This window comes from Bos indicus, chromosome 27 (genome assembly GCF_029378745.1).
Source record: "Bos indicus isolate NIAB-ARS_2022 breed Sahiwal x Tharparkar chromosome 27, NIAB-ARS_B.indTharparkar_mat_pri_1.0, whole genome shotgun sequence".
Lineage (NCBI taxonomy): Eukaryota > Metazoa > Chordata > Mammalia > Artiodactyla > Bovidae > Bos > Bos indicus.
The window spans coordinates 42335243-42355584 of record NC_091786.1 but is presented as its reverse complement, the minus strand read 5'-3'; the positions used below and the strand labels follow the sequence as shown (position 1 = coordinate 42355584).

Sequence of the window (20342 nt, the reverse complement as noted above, 5' to 3'; positions counted from 1 at the left end):
ATCAAGGGGCATTTTCCCTGCTTTGCAGAGTTGCACTGCAGTTAGCTAGAGGCCCAGTTCTGTGGGTTTGTTTTGGTTTTGTCTTTTAAAACTTTTTTTTTGAAGTATAGTTGATTTACAGTGTTGTGTTGATTTCCGCTCTACAGCAAAGTAATTAAGTTACACGTGTGTATGTATATACATGTGTATGTATGTGTGTGTGTATATATATATATATAAAGATATATATAGGGAGAGGTGGGAATACCAGACCACCTTACCTGTCTCCTGAGAAACCTGTATGCAGGTTAGAAGCAGTAATGAGATCCTTACACGCAACAACACGCTGGTTCACACTCCAGAAAGGGGTGCGACAAGGCTGTGTATTGTCACTCTTTTTGTTAACTTACACGCACAGTACATTGTGTGAAACGCTGGGTCGGATGAAACACAAGCGATTGCCAGGAGAAATATCAGCAACCTCAGATATGCAGATGATATCACTCTGATGGCAGAAAGGGAAGGGGAACTAAAGAGCCTCCTGACTAGGGTGAAAGAGGAGACTGAAAAAGCTGGCGTACAGCTCAGCATTCGAAAACTAAGATCTTGGCATCTGGTCCCATCACTTCATGGAAAAAGATGCTGGGAAAGACTGAAGGCAAAGGGCGAAGGGGTGGCTGAAGGCAAAGGGTGAAGGGGTGACAGAGGATCTCTGAGATGATTAGATAGCATCGTGGACCCAATGAACGAACATGAGTTTGAGCAAACTCCAGGAGATAGTGAAGGACAGGAGAGCCTGGCATGCTGCGGTCCATGCGGCCACAACTTAGTGACTGAACACACACACAGAAGTTTTGTATTCCTTTCCATCAGGGTGACAGGATATGGAGTGTAGCTCCCTGTGCTGTGCGGTAGGACCGTGTCTATCCATCTGTGTATAAAGGCTCACATCTGCTGACCCCAGGCCCCACTCCCTCCTCCGCCAACCCCCTCCCCCAGGCGACCACTGGTCTGCTCTTCATGTGCCTGAGTCTTTTTCTGTTTGTAGACAGATTCATTTGTGTCCTGTTTTAGATTTACATGTGAGTAACATCTTACGGTGTTTGTCTTTCTCTTTCTGCCTTACTTCACTTAGTGTGATCATCTCTGCGTCTGCCCATGTTGCTACAGATGGCATTGTTTCACTCTTTTTATGGCTGGGTGGTGTTCCACTGTGTGTATGGACCACGCCTTTACCCTCGTCTTTATCCGCTCCTGTCCATGGACATTTACGTGTTCGCCTTGTCTCGGCTGCTGTGAGCAGTGCTGCTATGAACAAGGGTGTATCTTTTGGATTAGATTTGTCTGGATATATGCCCAGAAGTGGGATTTCTGGATCCTATGGTAGTTCTTAGAGAAGAAAATGGCACCCCCACTCCAGTATTCTTGGCTGGAGAATCCCATGGACCAAGGAGCCTGATAGACTAGAGTCCATGGGGTTGCAAAGAGTCAGACACGCAGACAAAACTGCGACTAACAGTTTTCCCACTTTGACTTTCAGGATAGTTCAGTTTTTAGCTTTTTGAGGAAACTCCACACTATTCTCCGCAGTGGGGGCACCACCTCACATTCTCGCCAACAGTGTGAGAGGACTCCTCTTTCTCCACAACTGAGAGAGACCCCGTTCTGCATTACTGTACGCTCCCGAAGAGTGAGGGGCTGCAGAGCTTTGCTGCGTGGCTTTGTCCCAAAGTAGCCTGGAGTTTCCTTACAGTGAGAGCAGCTGGCCGCCATCCTGAGAGGGGTCAAGGTAAGAAAGGTCAGCGTGTTACTGTGGCCAGTGCAGCAAGGCTTGTTCAGGGTCACCCAAGGCCTACTTAGGGGAGCAGCAACAAGCAGAGGGCTGGGCTTTCTGCCCTGGGGGGGTGAGAGGGCCCATCTGGCTCCAGAGAAGTTGGCTTAACTCTGTGAGGGTTTAAAATCCAGATTAGAAAAATCCCACAATGGGCATATGGAACCCCTCTCCCATATGGGATAAGGTGATTCTCCTAAATCAGCATGGTTTTGGAGGGTTTAATGTGTCAGTTACTTTTCTTCCCTCCTCTCTGTGTTTTAAGAGCCCCTTCCTGAGACCTCTGTCTTCATCCTCAGAGACGGGTGTTCCTAAGGAAGACTAGAGCGACGGTTCTGATGCAGACTCACCCACTTGTCAGGAGTCACTGCTCGTGAGGCTCCTCGAGCAGCGACTCCTGACAACTAAGGAGGAGTGCAGAGCATCAGAGCAGCCCCTGTTGAAGATAAAATATGATTAAGACATAGAAAAATAATTGAATGGGTAAAAACCATCTGGGACATCATGCAGGTTATTGGCCAAAAGGAATCTTTATGCATAGTTGGCCCTGCCCTGGGGAATCTCATGGCAAGGGAGAAGGGACAGTGGAAAACAGAGGGTATGAAAAGAGGGGCCTTTGGGACCAGGTTCATGTCTCTGCAGAATAAAGTTACTTCATTTGGGAGAGAAAAGACTGAAAACGGGGATGCTCAAGGGCATTTTGATGGTGCCGGGAGGAGATGACAGAGGCCCTGAAGAGGTGGAAGGGGGCAAGGGCCACAGATATTTGGGGACCAGCGCCCCCAGGACTTGGTTTCCTCACCACTGTGCCAGCGTCACTGGTGAATGCGTGCACTTGGCTGTGCCTGGTCTCCCGCAAATGCCCAGGGCAGGCTTGCTGTGCCAGAAGAACACTCCAAGATCAGTGACTATTACTTAGTCAGTTCACGGTCCCCAGAGGATCAGTCCACCTGTCATCCATCCCCCATTTTGTGCTAGTAGAAAAATGGAAAGCAAGATTCACAATTTACTACTTATGACGTGTTAGAATTTGTTTGACATGGTTCTTTATCTATGTAAGAAGGATACAGTAAGGGTTTGAATCCTGGAAGTCAGTCTGCCCACCTGGCTGAAGCAGAAGTAGGAGAGGAGCTGTATATATAGACAAAGTTTGCTCCACTGGTATAACATGTTGCCCAAGGGGTTACAACAAAGGAGGTTCAAGTTCAGGCAAGATGCCAATAAAATAGAAAACAACTGAATACAGACTAATATGTGCATAATCACTCAGTCGTGTCTGACTCCGTGTGACCCCATGGACTGCAGCCCGCCAGGCTCCTCTGTCCATGGATTCTCCAGGCAAGAACACTGGAGTGGGTTGCCATGCCCTCTCCCAGGGGATCTTCCCGACTCATGGATCAAACCCAGGTCTCCTGCGCTGCAGGTGGATTCTTTACTATCTGAGCCACCAGGGAATCCCAGTTCAGAGTACATTACAAAGCTACAGTAATCACAACAGAATGGTAATATACCGGAAGGGTATTATACACAGTGAAATAAGACAGAAAGACAGGTAGTGTATGATATACTTATACTGGAATCTTAAAAAGATACAACAAATTAATGAAAGTAACAAAAAGAAGCAGACTCAAGGGTACAGAGAACCCCTGGGGAGAAGGAAGAAGGGAAGGGCACGTTGGGAGATTAAAAGATACAAGCTACTGCATATAAAATAAGCTACAAAGTATGTTATACAACACAAGGAATATAATACTTTATAATAATTATAAAATGGAGGATAACCTTTAAAAATTGCGAATCACTATGTTGTACACTGAAACATCTATAATATTGTACATCAGCCGTGCCTCAGTTTAAACAAAAGAAGAATTGAAACCTTCAGAAAGAGACAAAAAGGAGTCGAAGTCAAGCAAGAGGTCATTTACAGGAAGTCGATCATACTGCGTGCTTTAGACCGAAAGCAGAGAGAGAAGACAATGGCACTCCACTCCAGTACTCTTGCCTGGAAAATCCCATGGGCGGAGGAGCCTGGTAGGCTGTAGTCCACAGGGTCGCTAAGAGTTGGACACGACTGAGCGACTTCACTTTCACTTTTCACTTTTCTGCATTGGAGAAGGAAATGGCAACCCACTCCAGTATTCTTGCCTGGAGAATCCCAGGGACGGGGGAGCCTGGTGGGCTGCCATCTATGGGGTCGCACAGAATCGGACACAACTGAAGCGACTTAGCAGCAGCAGCAGCAGAGATAGCTAAATATTAAATCACAAAAGGAGATTTACACTGGGGCTGCCCAGATGCTTCCTCACTCATATGAGTGACTTGGAGCCGCTGATCCCATAGGGATAAAGTCATTCAGGCTCAAGTGTGGGAAGGAGGAAGGCTGTCTATCAGAAATCAGCTCCCTCCATCCTGACCAGTGGGACTGCTCATTAACTCATTCATCAAACAGACACGTATGGGACGGTCATCGTCAGTACCCCAGACTGTCTGCTGTCTTTGTGACTGAGACCGCAAGAGGCCCTGCCCACCCCAAAGGAGGAGACGGAGCAAAGACCTCAGCCCACACCTCCTGGGAGCGGCACTGCCCAGGGCGGAAGCGTCCACGAGACTCACCGGGCTGTCTTGGCTACACACGGCCAGCCCTCAGCGACAGGCAGAAGCATCCAGTCCACCGAAACCACTGACGTTCTGGTCCGGCTTTGGCGCTGCGCGGGGGGTTTCTGCCTGTGGACTCCAGCGCAGACGCCCCAGGGCGGTGCAGACTGGGCGCGTGTGGTGGCCCAGGGCCCTGCTGCCTTCACATCCTTCTCCAGCCGTCTCCTGTCCTGTTCTGTGTGCTGAACTGCAGTGCGGACAGGAAAGACGGTTTGAGAGGGAAAGAGATGCACTAGAGTACAGTCTTTGGCGGGCGGACTACGTGTAAGGACTGTGGGACGAAAAAGCACTTTTTTAGGTCGAAGAAAAGGTGTGTGTTACAAATACTGATGCTAAAGCTGAAACTCCAGTAGTTTGGCCACCTCATGCGAAGAGTTGACTCACTGGAAAAGACTGATGCTGGGAGGGATTGGGAGCAGGAGGAAAAGGGGACGACAGAGGATGAGATGGCTGGATGGCATCACCGACTTGAAGGACGTGAGTCTGAGTGAACTCCGGGAGCTGGTGATGGACAGGGAGGCCTGGCGTGCTGCGATTCATGAGGTCGCAAAGAGTCGGACATGACTGAGCGACTGAACTGAACTGAACTGAAGAGTGTTGTTGTCATTTTTACTTCCATCAGGGTTAGAAGTAGAGGGAAGACAGGATTGGGATAATCTTTGGTCCCTTGTAGACACAGGCCATGAGAAAAATACTCCAGTTGGAGAGGATTTATTTTCCATAGTTGGCAGGAACACGTTTGTAGAGAACATGGTGTGTGTGTGTGTGTATATATATATATATATTTTTTTTTTTTTCTAACTGGACACCTGGTAGGCGTCCAGTGGGTGTAAGCTATTCTGTCTTTAAAATCTGGCATCCTCAGATACTGACAGTGTTGGTGAGAATGAGAACTGGACCCTCACAGATTGCCTGTGGCGATGTGAATCCTCTTCAGACAACATTTTGGCAGTTCGGCGAGTGATTAAGTGCAGAGTTACCATTTGGCCAGGTACTTCCACCGCTGCGTATTTATCCAAGAGAAATGAAACCAGGTCCATGCAAAACCTGTACACAAATGTTCACAGCAAGACCATTCACAGTGCCCAAAAAGCGTGCACCATCCACGTGTCCATCAGCTAGTGAATGGGTAAATATAATATGGTGTGAGCATACAGTGGAATATTATTTGGCAGTAAAAAAGAATGAAGCAGTGATGCATGCTTTGTGAAAGAAGCCAGTCGCAAAAGACCACATGTTGGATGATTCCATTTATGTGAAACGTCCAGGATAGGCAAATACGTAGAGACAGAAAGAGGAGTGGACCCCTCGGGCTGGAGGATATGGAGGTACAGGATGTACCTTTGGGATCTTTGGGAAATGAAAATGTTCTAAAGTGGGTTATGGCTGCAGTCGTGTCCCGCTGTGAATGTACTAACGGCCACTGAAGTGTGCGCATGAAATGGGTTGATTATATGGTATGTGAATTACATGTCAGTAAAGCTGCTTTTTAAAAAATTTAGCTTTGACATCTCAGCATCGTGGACTCCTTCCTACTTGTTGCAGCCACAGCTCTTTTGCAGAGGTGGGAAAGTAACGTGAATCTCCGGTGTCTTAAGTCCAGCACTGTAAGGATATTTTCTGAGAGTTCATTAGGAATTATTGCCTAACTAAGCCTGGAATTGCAATCCGATAGCTTCTCAGTGGGAATGGACCGTCTGTGCTGCCGGGTGGATGAGCCTATGCTAACAGATGCTTTCCATTTCAAAACACACATTGATTTAGGGTACGTGGCTCTGCTGTGTGGCCTGAGAGAACAAGTTTTGCTGTATTGAGAAACATTTTATCAACAGTATACTTCAGGTTATAGCGGTGTATTTGTGGAGCCGACTCAGGGGGCATCAATACAGAATGGCTTTAATTTTCTGCAGTCTCTGCCTTAGGCCAAGTTTTGTCGAATTTTGCTTTTGCATCCCTTAACAGTATTTAGCAGCATTCGGATCACTTCCAGGTAGTAGACCATCAGTCTGGTCCATCTTTAAAGTCTCCTGTCTTGCTGATTTAAATCTGATTCCATTTCCCCTCCGTGAGGATGGAGCAGGTCTGGTTCTGACCCCTCCTCTCTCCCTTCCCAAGGCCTGACTCCTAGGCTGTGGGGCAGAGAGAGGATGAGCACAGGTCTGTTTACCTAGGGCCACGCTTCTTTGACAAGCAGCCTCCTGCCGTCCATACCTTCGGATGACACATGTCAAAATGCTGCTTCTTGTGGGTTGTGGAAGGCCTCAGTTTCCAGGCACCTGGTGTGAAAACTGGCTGCCCTAGCCCAGCTTCCCCGGCCAAGCCCTTCCCCACGGGCACTGGGGACTTTTTAAAATGGTGGGGGGCAGAAGTGGAGTGATGTCACATGCTTGAGTACATACCTGTTTATTATACACTCACTAATGTGAAGTGGACGCAATTCGCAGATAGTAAAAAATACAGTACTCTTTAGTGCAAATCGCATGTAGCCAAAGGCCTCTGGGGATTTTTACAGCGTGCGTGTGTGCTCAGTCGCGACCGGGGTCTTTTGCAACCCCTGGACTGTAGCCCGCCAGGCTTCACTGTCTTTGGAATTCTCCAGGCAAGAACACGGGAGTGGGTGGCCATTTCCTTCTCCAGGGGATCTTCCCAACCCAGGGATCGATCAAAGCCTCATCTCTTACTCTCCTGCATTGGCAGGTGAATTCTTCACCAATGTACCACCTGGGAGTCCCTGGTTTTTGCAGCTGTAACTGACAAAAGAGAGTAGTTCTAACATGGATGTTGGGTGATATTTTAAGTTAGGAACTAAGGCCAAAGTTAGACAAAGAAGGTGTCGGAGCCCCACCTGTTAGCCTTGCCGCGTGCCTCACGGGGGCAAGGCGCACGGCAGCGTGCCTTGTTCTTCCGCCAGACAGATGGAGGGGACTTGTGAAAACACTCTGGGGGCCAATAATGATAACGGTAAAAGAATTAAGAAATGATGAGTTTTAAGTATTGATTACCCTGATAAGTCATTTAATTGCAACTTTATATCACTTAATTTTTGAGAATGGCTGTTTCATTTTCTAAAAATTTAAACACTGGCTGGCCAGCCGGCTCCAGAATCCCACCGCCCTCCCACAAAGCATCCTCCGAAAAGCCTCTGGGCTCTGGGCCCCTCTCCTGGGGGCACACCCCTGATCAGATGCAGGGATGCTGGAGACCTCCACCTCGGCGCTCCGGGGGGTGCTCCTCACACCCGCCGGCCGACGTAAACCCCCAGCCGGGGACGGCGCTTCAGAGCCTCCTGCTCACGGGCGCCCGGCTTCACTGGCGGCACCTTCCTCGATGGTGGTACCGAGCACAAGCTCACGCGCCCGACAGAGAGAGAGGGTCAGACACACCGAACAGCAAACACCGGAGTTTGCAGCAGAGACAGATCTACTGCAGGGCCATGCGGGGGAGCTGTGGCTCATGCCCCCAGACCCCGAGCTCCCAGAAGCGGTTCAGCAAAGTATCAAAGGCCAGGGGAGGGAGGCGCAGGGCTGATTGTTGCAGACTTCTTGGTATCAGAGTCCTTGGCTCTTGCAGCTGTCCACATCGGTGAGGTCCCGTGTCCCTACAAACCTCCCACATGACAGATGATATTCTCTGTCATGAATGTAGCCTTTTATCCCTGTGTGAATGGAAGTGTTACCCTTCAAGGTCAGAGCCTTGAGAAGGGGCTCTGCCTCAGGCTCTGCGCAACATTCCTAACTCAAACACAAGCAATAGAATAATACAAAGGTTAAAGTAAAAGAACAGATATAGTATGGAGTCGGATTTGTTCTTCCCTATTGCAGTGGCTTCAAGAGGAAAAAGCCTTCTTCTTCCAGTTTGGTGGTGGGAGGAGGGGACACAGGGGTGCTGACCTCCGCACCCTGCACTGCACTCCCGGCAGGTTAGCGTCGCGTGCCCCCAGACCCCCTCCTCTCCTGCAGGCCCCCTTCTCCTCCCGCAGACCCCCTCCTCCTCTCCCGCAGACCCTCTCCTCCTCTCCCACAGACCCCCTTCTTCTCCCACAGACCCCCTTCTCTCCTCCTGCAGACCCCCTCCTCCTCCCGCAGACCCCCTCCTCCTCTCCCGCAGACCCCCTCCTCCTCTCCCGCAGACCCCCTTCTCTCCTCCTGCAGACCCCCTCCTCCTCCCGCAGACCCCCTTCTCTCCTCTCTTGCAGACCCCCTCCTCCTCCCGCAGACCCCCTCCTCCTCCCGCAGACCCCCTCCTTCTCTCCTGCACTGTCTGGTAGACTTCTGGGCCCTGCAGAGCCCGCTCGTCTTCCCTGAGCACGTCCTGTGAAGACACATGTCCCTCTAGGAGCTGGGGCCCTTGGATCCTCTTTTAGGATCACTGGGTACTAATTTTGGGGTAATGACACATCTTGCTAGACTTGTATGACGCTTTGTGTGGCATTCTCAAAGTCAAATCTAGTTGGATCGCAGCCACCACTTGGTTCAAATCATAGCCATGATGATTTTCTCCCTAAATTATTTTATGAACCCCGCCCCACCACACACATGATACAGATATATGCACATACATATCTATAGATACATATATGTAGACAGATAGATGGGCTTCCCTGGGGGCTCCGTGGTAAAAAAATCTGCCTGCCAGTGCAAGAGATGCAAGTTCAATGCCTGGGTCGGGAAGATCCCCTGGAGAGGGAATGGCAACCCACTCCAGTATTCTTGCCTGGAAAATCCCATGGGCAGAGGAGCCTGGCGGGCTACAGTCCACGGGGTCACAAAAGAGTCTGACATGACTTGGCAAGTAAACAGCAGCAACAAATATATATTCTTTAAATATATATATATGTATCTATGTATCTTTCCAAGGATCTTAACAACCTTCTGGTCTGAGTTAGGCCTGTAATTAATAGTCTGGTTTTCCCACATTCTAAAGTATGAAAACTTTAACTTTGCCCTACTCACTTGATGCTTAATTAGTAGACCCTGAGGAATTCAGATAGCCCTAAATCTTGATAACATTCTTCAAAGAGACCTGAAAAATTCCTGTACCCCCAGGGGAAATAGCTTTAATTGCTCCAAGTCTTAACCTCAAGATTATAGTTCTCCAAATGAAACGCAAGTGAAGGAAAGAAATGAGGAAGGCTAGGAAGTTATCCTGCCAGGTATCAAGCATACCATTAAAGTGTAACAAGGAAAACAGGAATAAATAAAGCAAGAGGCAGATTAATTGGATGAAGGAATATTGAGCACAGAAGCAGGCCCGGACACTTATGGGAATCGTGTGTGTGATAAAACCAGCATTACACAAACAGCTACTATCTGTAAATACAGGAGAATATTCTAGAATACTGGAGTGAGTGGAGAAAGCCTGCTAGTACGCATGATATCACTCTAAAAAATATTTAAGAAAGACTGACTTATTTAAGTACTGAAGGACTTTACCCTTGTGTGACAAGAGACACTGTGCACCGGGTTAGAGGACAGACGCTTTGGAGAAAGTATTTCCTCCACATGTAATAGATAAACAATATTTCCCTTAGAGGTGGGCTGAACTTATTTTGGCTGAATGCTAAATAACCAATGTTAAAAAAATCAATGAACAGCTTAAGCCAAGGGTGAACGTTCCCCCCATATAATGATCTTCTGAAAAAGAAGAATAAATATGAAATTTTATCTTAAGAATCTAAGTAATCTTACAGTATTATTATTGAAAATTGGAGGGGATTCCCCAGCGGTCGGATGGTTAGGGCTCCGTGCTTCCCCTGCTGGAGGCCCGTGTCAGGAAACTATGATCCCACAAGCCTCGTGACGTGGCCAAAAGAAATTTTTGTTTTAATCCATAGAAAATTGGATATGTTTTTAAAGTTTGTCATAACGACGTCACTGTGTCATTTCTTGGCACTACCATCTTCTAGGCGACTCTTCTGCACGTGTACAAGATTTCGATGTTTTCGCCTGACGAAAAGGATGGATTTCTTCTTCTGTCTATTCCAGTGTGATTACTGTTAGTGGGGCTTTTGCTATCAGATTGGTGCAGTTTCCTTTTTCTCTAACAGTAGCACAAAGGTAGAGACCTAAAGATCTGGCTGACGGTGATCACCGTGAAGTGTCTTTGAAGTCCCCCCACAAACTGAAGCCGTGCGCAGCATGTCTAAAGCCAGTGTCCCCTGAATATTTGAGAAGCCCCCAGAAGATTTTTGCACTTGTATTTCTTATTGCTTGCTTCACTTCCTGCTTCCCACAGTCCCTGGACGCGCGGCTTCCTCTGCCGGCAGCCACCAGTTGTTGCCAAGCCTTTGCTCCCGGTGGCGGAGTCTGCCGGGCACCATCGTGCAGCGTCTGCTGTGCCAGGAGACTTTTCCGTAGATCACTGCTCATCCATCTCACTGGGAACATTTGTACTGAGGACATGTGAAGAGAATTCCAGGTCTTTTCCTTATATGTCACATGGTTTGTCTTTGACTGAAAAAGATTTTCAGTCCCAAGTTACATTCATCATGCTTACCAGTATTCTAATTACCAGTATTCAGATATTAGCAATAAGCCCAAATGATGGTTTTGTTTACTAAGTATGATAGCAACCTGATCTTTGATCTCCACAAGTTCAGCAAATCTCAAAATAACATCAAAGAGGCATTTGTCGGTTTAATCTTCCAAAAACTAAAGCAGTTTTGACTTTTGAATACTGAAGCCAAAGCTGACCTTAAGTGCATGCTTAATATTTATAATATATAAAATATGCCTTCACATCAGTAAAGAAAAAATGGACAAAAAACATGAAGAAGCACATCACAGGAGAAGAAATGGAAATGGTGAGCAAACATGAGAGCATGTTAAAACCTCAGTAGCTATCAGATCAGAGCAAGGCGCAACCGTGACGGGATTTTTGTTTGTTACCTTGACAAAAAAAAATATATATATATATATATTAAAGATTGGTAATGCAGTGTTGGTGAGAATATCCAGAAACAGAGTAGACTGTACACCCTTCTTTGAAGGACCTTTTGGTAGTATTCACCAAAAGTTCAAAATCTGTACTCTCCTCTCCAATGTTGTCACCTAGAAGAACCCACCCTCCAGAATGACTCCAATGTGTGCTCAAAATATGTGTACAAGATAGTAAAAGTCCTGATAGTGAAAAACCAAACCTAGTCTCAGTGTGCATCAGGAGGGGATAGAAAAATAAATGCTGAATAACTATGCAAGGAATACCCTGTAGGTACTAAAAATAATCAGCTCAATCTCTTTGTGCTATCAGAGAAACACAACTTGTGTATTGGCCCAGAGGAGAATGCAAGCTGCAGAATCATGTGATTCCCACTGGGTTTAAATATAAGTAAAGAAAAAAGTCTAGAGCAATGAGCATCCAACTGTTAACAGTGGTCACCTTGAGATGGGAAAGATACAGAGATGGAGGGGAAGTGAAGGGAAGAAGAGAGTGTGCTTTACATCATATGTGTTTCTTTATTTCTTGAATATATTAAAATGAGCATGTTACTTTTTAATTTCATAAAAGATTTAAATAAATCCAGGCTAGACCAAACCATGGAAGAAAAGTCCCCTGAAAGACACAAAAATGAGCTAGACCTCATTGTAATGCTGACCTACAGAAAGGCTCCAGTGACTTGGTGAGTAGTAGCTGAAGGAATAAATGTTCATCCTGGGGATCATGGAACAGCTGGAGGAGCAGCAGTTTGTAGCCTGCAAGAATCCAAGAAATGGCAAAGCACAAACCACAAATTTCAATAATAAAGTTTAAGAAAACAACCACCAGGGCTTCCCTGGTGGCTCAGTGGTAAAGAATCCATCTGCCAATGGAGGGGACACGGGTTCAATCCCTAGTCTGGGAAGAGGCCATGTGCCGTGGAGCAGCTAAGCTGAGCCTGCGCTCCAGAGCCCACGCACGGCCACGAAGGGCAGCCCCTGCTCGCAGCAACTAGAGACACCCCCGAGCAGCGATGAAGACCCAGTCCAGGGAAAATAAATGACTGCATACTAAAACCAAAACAGCCAGGAAGAAGATGAAAGCAAAGCTGCTGGACTGTCCTCCAGGGCCCCTTTCCTGACTTGCTAACCATGTGTGGAGAAGAACGTTCTGTGATGAGCCAGCACATAAGGCCAGTGTGACAAAGGGGACACCTGCCTCACGGAGTCACTGCTCTTTCTGGCTGTTATTTTTGTGTGTTCTTTCCTTGTCCTCTATCCATTCATACATCCTCGCAGAGACACGGTGTTAACAAGCGAGAAGCGGAGACAGAGGAACGGGGCAGGGTCCCATGAGGGCAGCAGTCTGCTTAGCAACCTCCCTAGGACCTGGAACATAGTAGGGCCTCAGCAGTGACAGTTGTCTGGAGCAAATGCGTGGGTTGCCCTCCAGTGGGAATTGTGGATCTTTGCCAAACAAGCAACTGAAAAGTGGTATTCTCAGTGCAGTGATAGAGGTATGGACGGACCAGACAGAAATGGGGCACAGACGTCTGCTACGAAGCCCCTAGACACATCCCTGAGCAGGCTCTGTCTGAGCTAAAATTTGAGACGTTCACAGAAGCCCACCAGACAGAGGAAGTCAGAGAAGCAAAGTGCAGAGAGCCATGAGCGAGCGGGGCCTATTGGAGAAGCTGCGAGTCCGCTGATTGCGGGTTACAGCATGGGATGGGGAGGCCAGAAAGATTAGTCTAGATCATGACGTTCTCAGGAGCCGTGCTAAGGGCCTTGCTGGTTTGGGTTGGGTTTGTAATTTGTTTTATTGAAGTATAGTTGACGTGCAGTGTTCTGTTAATGTCTGCAGTATAGCAGCGCCTCAGTTATGTGTGCACATTCTTTCTCATCTTCTTTTCCTCTGTGGTTTGGCACAGGACATGGAATGTGGCTCCCTGTGCTGCACAGAAGGACCTTGTTCTGTGTGCATTCTCTCTGCAGGACTTTGCGTCTGCTGACCCCAGCCTCCCACCCCATCCTTCCCCCTCCCCCTCCCCCTGGGCAACCATAGGTCTGTTCTTGGTATCTGTGAGTCAGTTTTGTTATTAAGTTCATTGTGTCATATTTCAGATTCCATGTGTAAGGGATATCACACAGTATTTGTCTCTCTCTGACTTATTTCACTAAACGTAATCCCGTTCATGCCCATCATGTTGCTGCAGATTGCAACATTTCATTCTTTTGCCTCACTAAGTAGTATCCCACTATATATATGTGCCACATCTTCTTTATTCAGTGGACATCTGGGTTGTTTCCATGTCCTGAGTTTTCTGAGTATTGCTGCTATAAACATTGGGGTGCATGGATCTTTTGGAATTATAGTTTCGTCCCAGGAGTGAGACTGCTGGATCACGTGGTAGCTCTATTTTTAGTTTTTTGAGGAGCCTCCGCACCATTTAAATTCCCACCAGCAGTGCAGGAGGGCTCCCTTGTCTCCACCCCCTCTCCAGCACGTTCATTATTCCACACCGCACTGTGCTGAATGTGGAATCTTAGTTCTCCCACCAGGGATTGGACCCAGACCCATGGTCAGTGAAAGCGTCGAGTCCCAACACTGGGCCACTCCAGCATTTATTGTTTGTAGGTTCTTTCAACAGTGGCTATTCTGGCTGGTGTGAGGTGGTACCTCACTGCAGTTTTGATTGGCATTTCTCTAATAATCACATGAAATCCCATGGACAGAGGAGCCTGGTGGGCTATAATCCGTGGGGTCACAAGGGAGTTGGACATGACTTAGTGAGTAAAACAACAACAGTAATTACATGCCAAGGACTTTGGATTTTATCTGAAGAGTGTCTTCAAGAATAATCCTATTTATATTTTTTAAAAGATGCACATGGATATTCATTTGCTGTCCTTATTTTGAAAACAATAGAAATTTTGTATGTGCCTGACAATGTTTCAGTCCATTGGCTTCTTATAACAGCTGTGGGGCAGCTCCTGCCATTGCCTTCGTCTTGCAGTTGAGGAAACCAAGGCACCAAGTCCCTTCTCTGACCTGATGCTGCTATGGGTGGAGCCCAGATACAGAGGCAGGCAGCCTCGACCCAGAGCCCACCCCCTTTTCCCTTATCCTGGGCTGCTTTTCTTTGTTTCTTTAAGGACATACATGTTTTCTTAAGGAAAGAAAGTCAAAAAAACTTTTTCGCGTGGTTTCTCCTGTACCACCTACCATCCAGGAGAGAATGATTTGGGGCCTTGCGGGTAGAACCCCTCTGCGGCTCAGCCGGCCGCCCGTCCTCCACTGCTCGCGGTCAGCTGCCTCCCGCCCGCTTTGTTCTTCCAGGTGTGTATAAGTTTACTTTTGGTGGTGCTGGTCCTCGTGGCCGTTGCGGGGTTTCTCTAGTTGCGCGAGTGCAGGTGACTCCAGCCGTGCTGCGCGGGGCTCCCCCGCGGTGGCCTCTCTGGCGTGGCCCACGGGTTCTGGGTGCGCGCTTCGGCGGCTGCAGCTCGTGGGCCCGGAGGCTCCGGCTCCGGCTCCGGCTCCGGCTCCGGAGCCCGGCCCGGCGGTTGTGGCCCTCGGGCTTCCTTGTTCCAGGGCATGTTCGACCTTCCCAGACCAGGAGTCAAGCAAGCCACGTCCCCCGAGTTGGTAAGCGGGTTCAGTCCGCCGAGCCAGCGGGAGGCCGCCTCCTGCAGTCGGCACCCGCGTCTCCCCGCTCTCCTGGACGGGCTGTGAAGCCTCCCGGTGTCCGGGGTTCCTCGCAGAGGGGGGCCTTCAGACAGGGTCCCAGGGGTTCCCTGAGCCTCTCCCTTCCAGAATCGCAGTCCCCGGAAAGGGCTGGGTTGGCGCGCTCAGCCCCCTTAGGCGCCCCCAGCTTTCACTGAGCCGCCCTCTGCGCCTGGCCCTGCGGGGACGCGGAGGTGAGCCCAGGAAGTAGAGAAGGAGCAAAAAGAAGTGGGGCTCCCATCACGAGGGATTTGCTGACTTAAGCCTCCACTCAGGTACTGTTTCATTGCTTCCATTGTGCCAGCAAAAAAAGCGATGGCTGATTTTTACACACAGGCGAGGTGCCGCGGGTTAGGATCCGGTCCCTAAACTGGATGGCGGAGAAGCGCTCCCTGCCCCCACCCCCGTGCTTTTCCGTTGACCACACCGTGAATCCTGTACGGGGACCCGCTCATACACAACACCCTGCCAGCTAGGAGAATCGAGTGCTTACCATCACCTCACCCTGTGCTGTGAGCCGAGCCAAGTGTGAACACACTCCTCTTCTCAGAAATTCAGACAAATGGTGAATGAAAGAGAGCAGACGATGCAGGAGACTTAAATTTCACTTTACTCATTCATGGATGAACTTTGTGGGTTTTCTTTAGTAAAGAGGAAGACTGACAGGTGATCATCTCAGAGATTGATAGAGACTTGGGAAAGCAGTAGCAGTCTAGAAGCCAAAATGATGGGGAAATTTTCCTTCTGTTGTAAAAAGGAATTGATAGAGAAACAAGGTTGAGTAATTTATGTTTGGAGACTGTTATTTCATCCCTGGTGTAGCTCTGTCCATGAAATATGAAACCTTACAGCAAGAGTCAATCTTCCCTCAGGTCATGATTATAAATATACTGTACAAGGAGTATCTGATTCCTCCAAATGCACTGCAGTTGTCATGGACACACATTTATTGCCTAGTTTCATTTGGTTACTTGTAGTCTTAACTGTCTTCTGTTCAGCAAAATATTTTAGCATTGAACTGTTTGATAACACATGATTTTAAAATTTCATTTTATACTTTTATTCCTTCATTAATACTTTTAAGATTTGCATAAATTTACAAAGATGCACACACAATAATATTCTTCACAGCATTGTTTATTAAGCAAAAAAAAAAAAAAGTAGAAAGAACCCATATATCTCTAAACAGGAAATTGATTTTTAATTCAGATTAATATTTTAAATGTTGCGGACTTCCCTGGTGGCTCAGTGGTTAAGAATCAGCCTGCCAATAGAGGAGACACACAGGTTCAATCCCTGGTCTGGGTGGATCCACATGCTGCTGAGCAGCTAAACCCGCCACCACAACCCCTGAGCCTGTGCTCTAGAGCCTGGGGGCGTAACTACTGAGCCCAGTGCTAGAACCTGCGCTCAGCAACAAGAGGAGCCACCTCAGTGCGAAGCCTGCACGCTGCTGCTCTCTGCAGCTAGAGAAATCAGTGAAGACCCAGCGAAGCCAAAACTAAAAGGAATCAATTAATTAATGCCTTTTAAAAGTTTACAAAAAGTAAATAAATAAGATGATGCACAGGGAATATAATAACTTTGTATGGAGTCTAATCTATAAAAATACTAAATTACTATGTTGTACACCTGAACCTAACATAGTAATATTGACATGTCAGTTACACTTGAATTTAAAAAAATAAAAATGATGAGGTAGGATGTAATTCCTGAAACAGAAAGTTATTCACCATATAATGAGTTTTTTTAAAGGTTGCAAAAGCAGACTGACCTTTTTTTTTTTCCTTGTATGTTTGGAAGAGAAGTCTGGAAGACGGAAGTCAGCGTGTTAACAGTGCTTCTTTCAGTGAATTTGCAGCCAGTTTTCACTTACAACTTTCTGTCTTATGTGTTGTGTGAGGTGGCTTTGTAAATTATTATTTTTATATTTAGTATGTATAATTTTGCAGATGGAAAAATATTTCTGTTTTAAAAACTGAGCTCGAAAAGGTGAAAGGAACTCTGAAAGGAATTTACTGCTAATTATTTAAGCATATACAAAAAGAAGTCTGCACAGTGTGAGTGAGGTTTCTTCCTCCTCGGCCCCTGCTGAAATAGTCTGAATGCTCTTCCTCACCCCTGAGCTTCCTGTTCCTCGTCCTTCACCTGTCTGCCTCTCCCTTTGTGAAGGAACAGCGGACTCTTGTTCCCCGTTAGCCCACCCTCCGTGCATTAGAACATTAAAATCACTGCTCATTCTTCTGACTTAAGCCAGTCCTTTACCGTGACCGGTTAAGTGAGGAAGCTCAGATGGCCCTTTTGCACCTCTCTCATGTTGGGTGTATTTAACCAAACAGCCGACTTGACTGGTGTAGACCTGAGCTCTGTCCAGGGCGCCCAAGTTCTTTGCCTTCCCGAAACTGGAACTGGATGATTTGTTTCAAAGGTACAGAAATGGGACTCACACCTCTCTTTGGCCCTTTTTAGACTCTAATATAAAGTCATTACTTTAGTCTGAACTGAAAGACAGTATTTTTTAAGAAGATATCTTGCCAATCCCAGATATTTGTGTCTACATTTGGTACTGCTGGTCTGAGTCATCTTGAACCCTGGCTGGGCTGGTTGAGGTGACAAGTTTCACCCTTTGGGCAGGTGAAAGTCCAGAGTCACAAAGAGCAGGCGGAGAGGCAAGACGTTTGTAACAGACCCGTGATAACGAGTCAGTGTAAGAAACTTAACAAGCTTAGGGCAAACCCAAGCAAGCTTAAGGGAAGTTCGTGAAAGCTGAAGCAGTCTTGGGGCTCCCTGGCGGCCCAGTGCTTGGGACTGTGCTTCTGTTGCAGGGGACACGGGTTCAGTCCCTGGTCGGGGAACTAACACCCCACAACTCACTAGGTGAGGCCCCAAGGGAAAAACAGCCCCCTAAAAATGGTGTATTAGTAATGTTAGATCTGTAACAAAATGTTTTTAAAAAGCAGGGGTTTGTTGGGAGGACTTTCAGAGGCTGTTATCGTCAGCCTCCGCAGATTCTGAAAAGGTGGTGCTTCCCTTACACTCTGATTATTGAGAAGCTGTGACATTGAAAGTCTTACTCAGGATTTTCCTCAGGTTACAAGGTTATCAGACCGCAGGCACCCTGCCATCTTCTTTGCTTATTTTTTTTTTATTTATTACCAACTTTTGCTCATTTTTTTCTCTTTTGGTGCTTTCTTATCCACTTGCTCTAATACACACAAATTCTCAACACCAAAAGTACAGGAACTAAAATTCGAAGGGAAATGAAAGAGTGGAGGGAAACCAGTGCCTTCTGGGATCTCCAGAAACCTAAAGGACGTTTTTTCAGTTGCTCTGAATGGTCTTCATTAGCCCTGGATCCTGTCTGAGTGGAGGAGTGTCCCGGGAGCCTGCAGGGAGAAGGGGGCTCCAGCTCCAGGCCTGGAGCCCCCCTCCTTAGGCTGAGCTTCCTCCCGTGGCAGCTCCAGTATGTTCAAGTTTGAGGACGTGGTTAAGTCAGTGAGTTGTCAGCTGTGAGTAACATCCTCACTACTTTTGTAACAGAGAACCCTATGACTTTGATAAGGGCTTCCCTGGTGGCTCAGGCCTTAAAGAATCCACCTGCTCATGCAGGTTCGATCCCTGGGTCAGGAAGATCTGCTGGAGGAAGAAATGGCAACACATTTCAGTGTTCTTGTCTGGAGAATCCCATGGACAGAGGACCTGGTGGGTTACAGTCCATGAGGCTGCAGAGTGGGACATGGCTGAGCAACTCAAACACACACACACACCCGGCTTGGTAATTCCCAAATACAGAGACACTGTGTCACCCACTCACTCACTTGCTGCTGCCCCCAACCCCAGCAGTAATCAGGGTGGAGACCAGGCTCCGCCCACTCGCATCTTCTCGGGGAAGGAAATGCTCCCTGAAAACCAGGGGGGACGGCGGCAGGTGTCTGCCTGCTGGGGCCCGGGGAGCCTTGTCCGGACCGTGACGAGGCGGCAGGGCTGCAGCGATGCGGTCCCGGGCGGGCGGCACGCAGCCTCCAGCTTTTCCGCCCGCGCCCCGACACCCCGTGTCCCCGGCTCCGGGGGGCCGAGCGCTGGCCCGACTGACCTGCCTCTGCTTCCTTTGCAGCTGACCCGCTGGTCGGCAGCATCGCCACACAGTACATGACCAACAGGGCGGAGCACGACCGGATGGCCAGACAGTGGACCAAGCGGTACGCCACATAGCGCCGGCGGCAGCTCCGCGCGGGCCGCCCGCGCTGCCCGCAGGCTTGTTACCTTTGGAACCGTCTTGCGATGGAGCGTCATCCAGCCCCACTCCTGTTCCTTTGCTCCCACCCCTTCCTGTTTTATTCCCTTTTTAATTTCCATTAACTTGAAAGATCTGGTCTTTTTTTTTAATCCCCCCCTCCACGTGGATGGGAACTTTGGTTTTCAGTGCGAACAATGTGGGATCTGTAATAATAAGAGCTTTCTTACCAAGCTTTGTATTCCTGTGTGGTTTTGTTCCTTACTGTCCATTTTCTTTTGACCCTTCTTCCTTTTCTGTGATCTTCAGGAAGACACGAATTCAGAATTCTATCTCGTTTCTACTTCCATGTAGCGCTTAGGATTAAGTTTTTTGTACTGAAGTCTTTATCGGTGGGTGCATGCTACTGGGAACCAGATTTTGTACAAACGCTTCAATCACAATCACTGTGCATTACTGAAGACTCTGTTTATCACTAGCCTTCTGTCCCCACACCGAAGGCTGCTGGATTGAACAAAATAATATGTATTTTGATTTACTGCAAGTGCTTGTACATTTCTTAGGGACCTGGCGCTTTTGACTGTGGATCAGTTGATGTACACTTGGATTATTAAAGCGCTCAATAAATCACTGTGGCTGATAAATGCACTTCTGATAACCCGGCATTTGCTTTGTATCCTGGTGACCGACACAGCGCTCCGCGCAGTGAGGCTTGCCTAATTCAATTACAGGTTCAAGTGTGTTTTTTCATCTCAAACCTGGGAGGTCCCTTTGCAGTTGAGTTGCCAGCTGAGGAGGTTCCCCAGCTGTCAGTGGCCTGACGATTTTATGGTTGTCTCAGATCACTCTTGTTTTGCGTATTGGCTGGACGTCACTTTTGTACGGACATCTTTTCTGTTACCACCTTCTTGACGCAACAGTTCAAATATGTGACTCCAAAAATAGGCTTCTAGTGAAATTGAGGGCTGGGCTGATCATTGGGTTAAACCACTTTTGACTTTATTT

The 20342-nt window shown here is 47.8% G+C and overlaps 1 protein-coding gene across 2 annotated transcripts in view; it reads left to right on the top strand.

The window, feature by feature from the left end:
- The window catches only part of LOC109553440 (ubiquitin-conjugating enzyme E2 E2), a 374262-nt gene extending 354277 nt beyond the window's left edge, over positions 1–19985 (top strand). For both annotated transcript variants that reach the window (XM_070781549.1, XM_070781550.1), the window contains one exon: positions 19218–19985. In XM_070781549.1, the coding sequence (XP_070637650.1) occupies positions 19218–19315 (98 nt within the window). In that variant the 3' untranslated portion in view covers positions 19316–19985. The remainder of the gene's footprint in view (positions 1–19217) is intronic.
- The last annotated feature ends 357 nt before the right edge of the window (positions 19986–20342 follow it).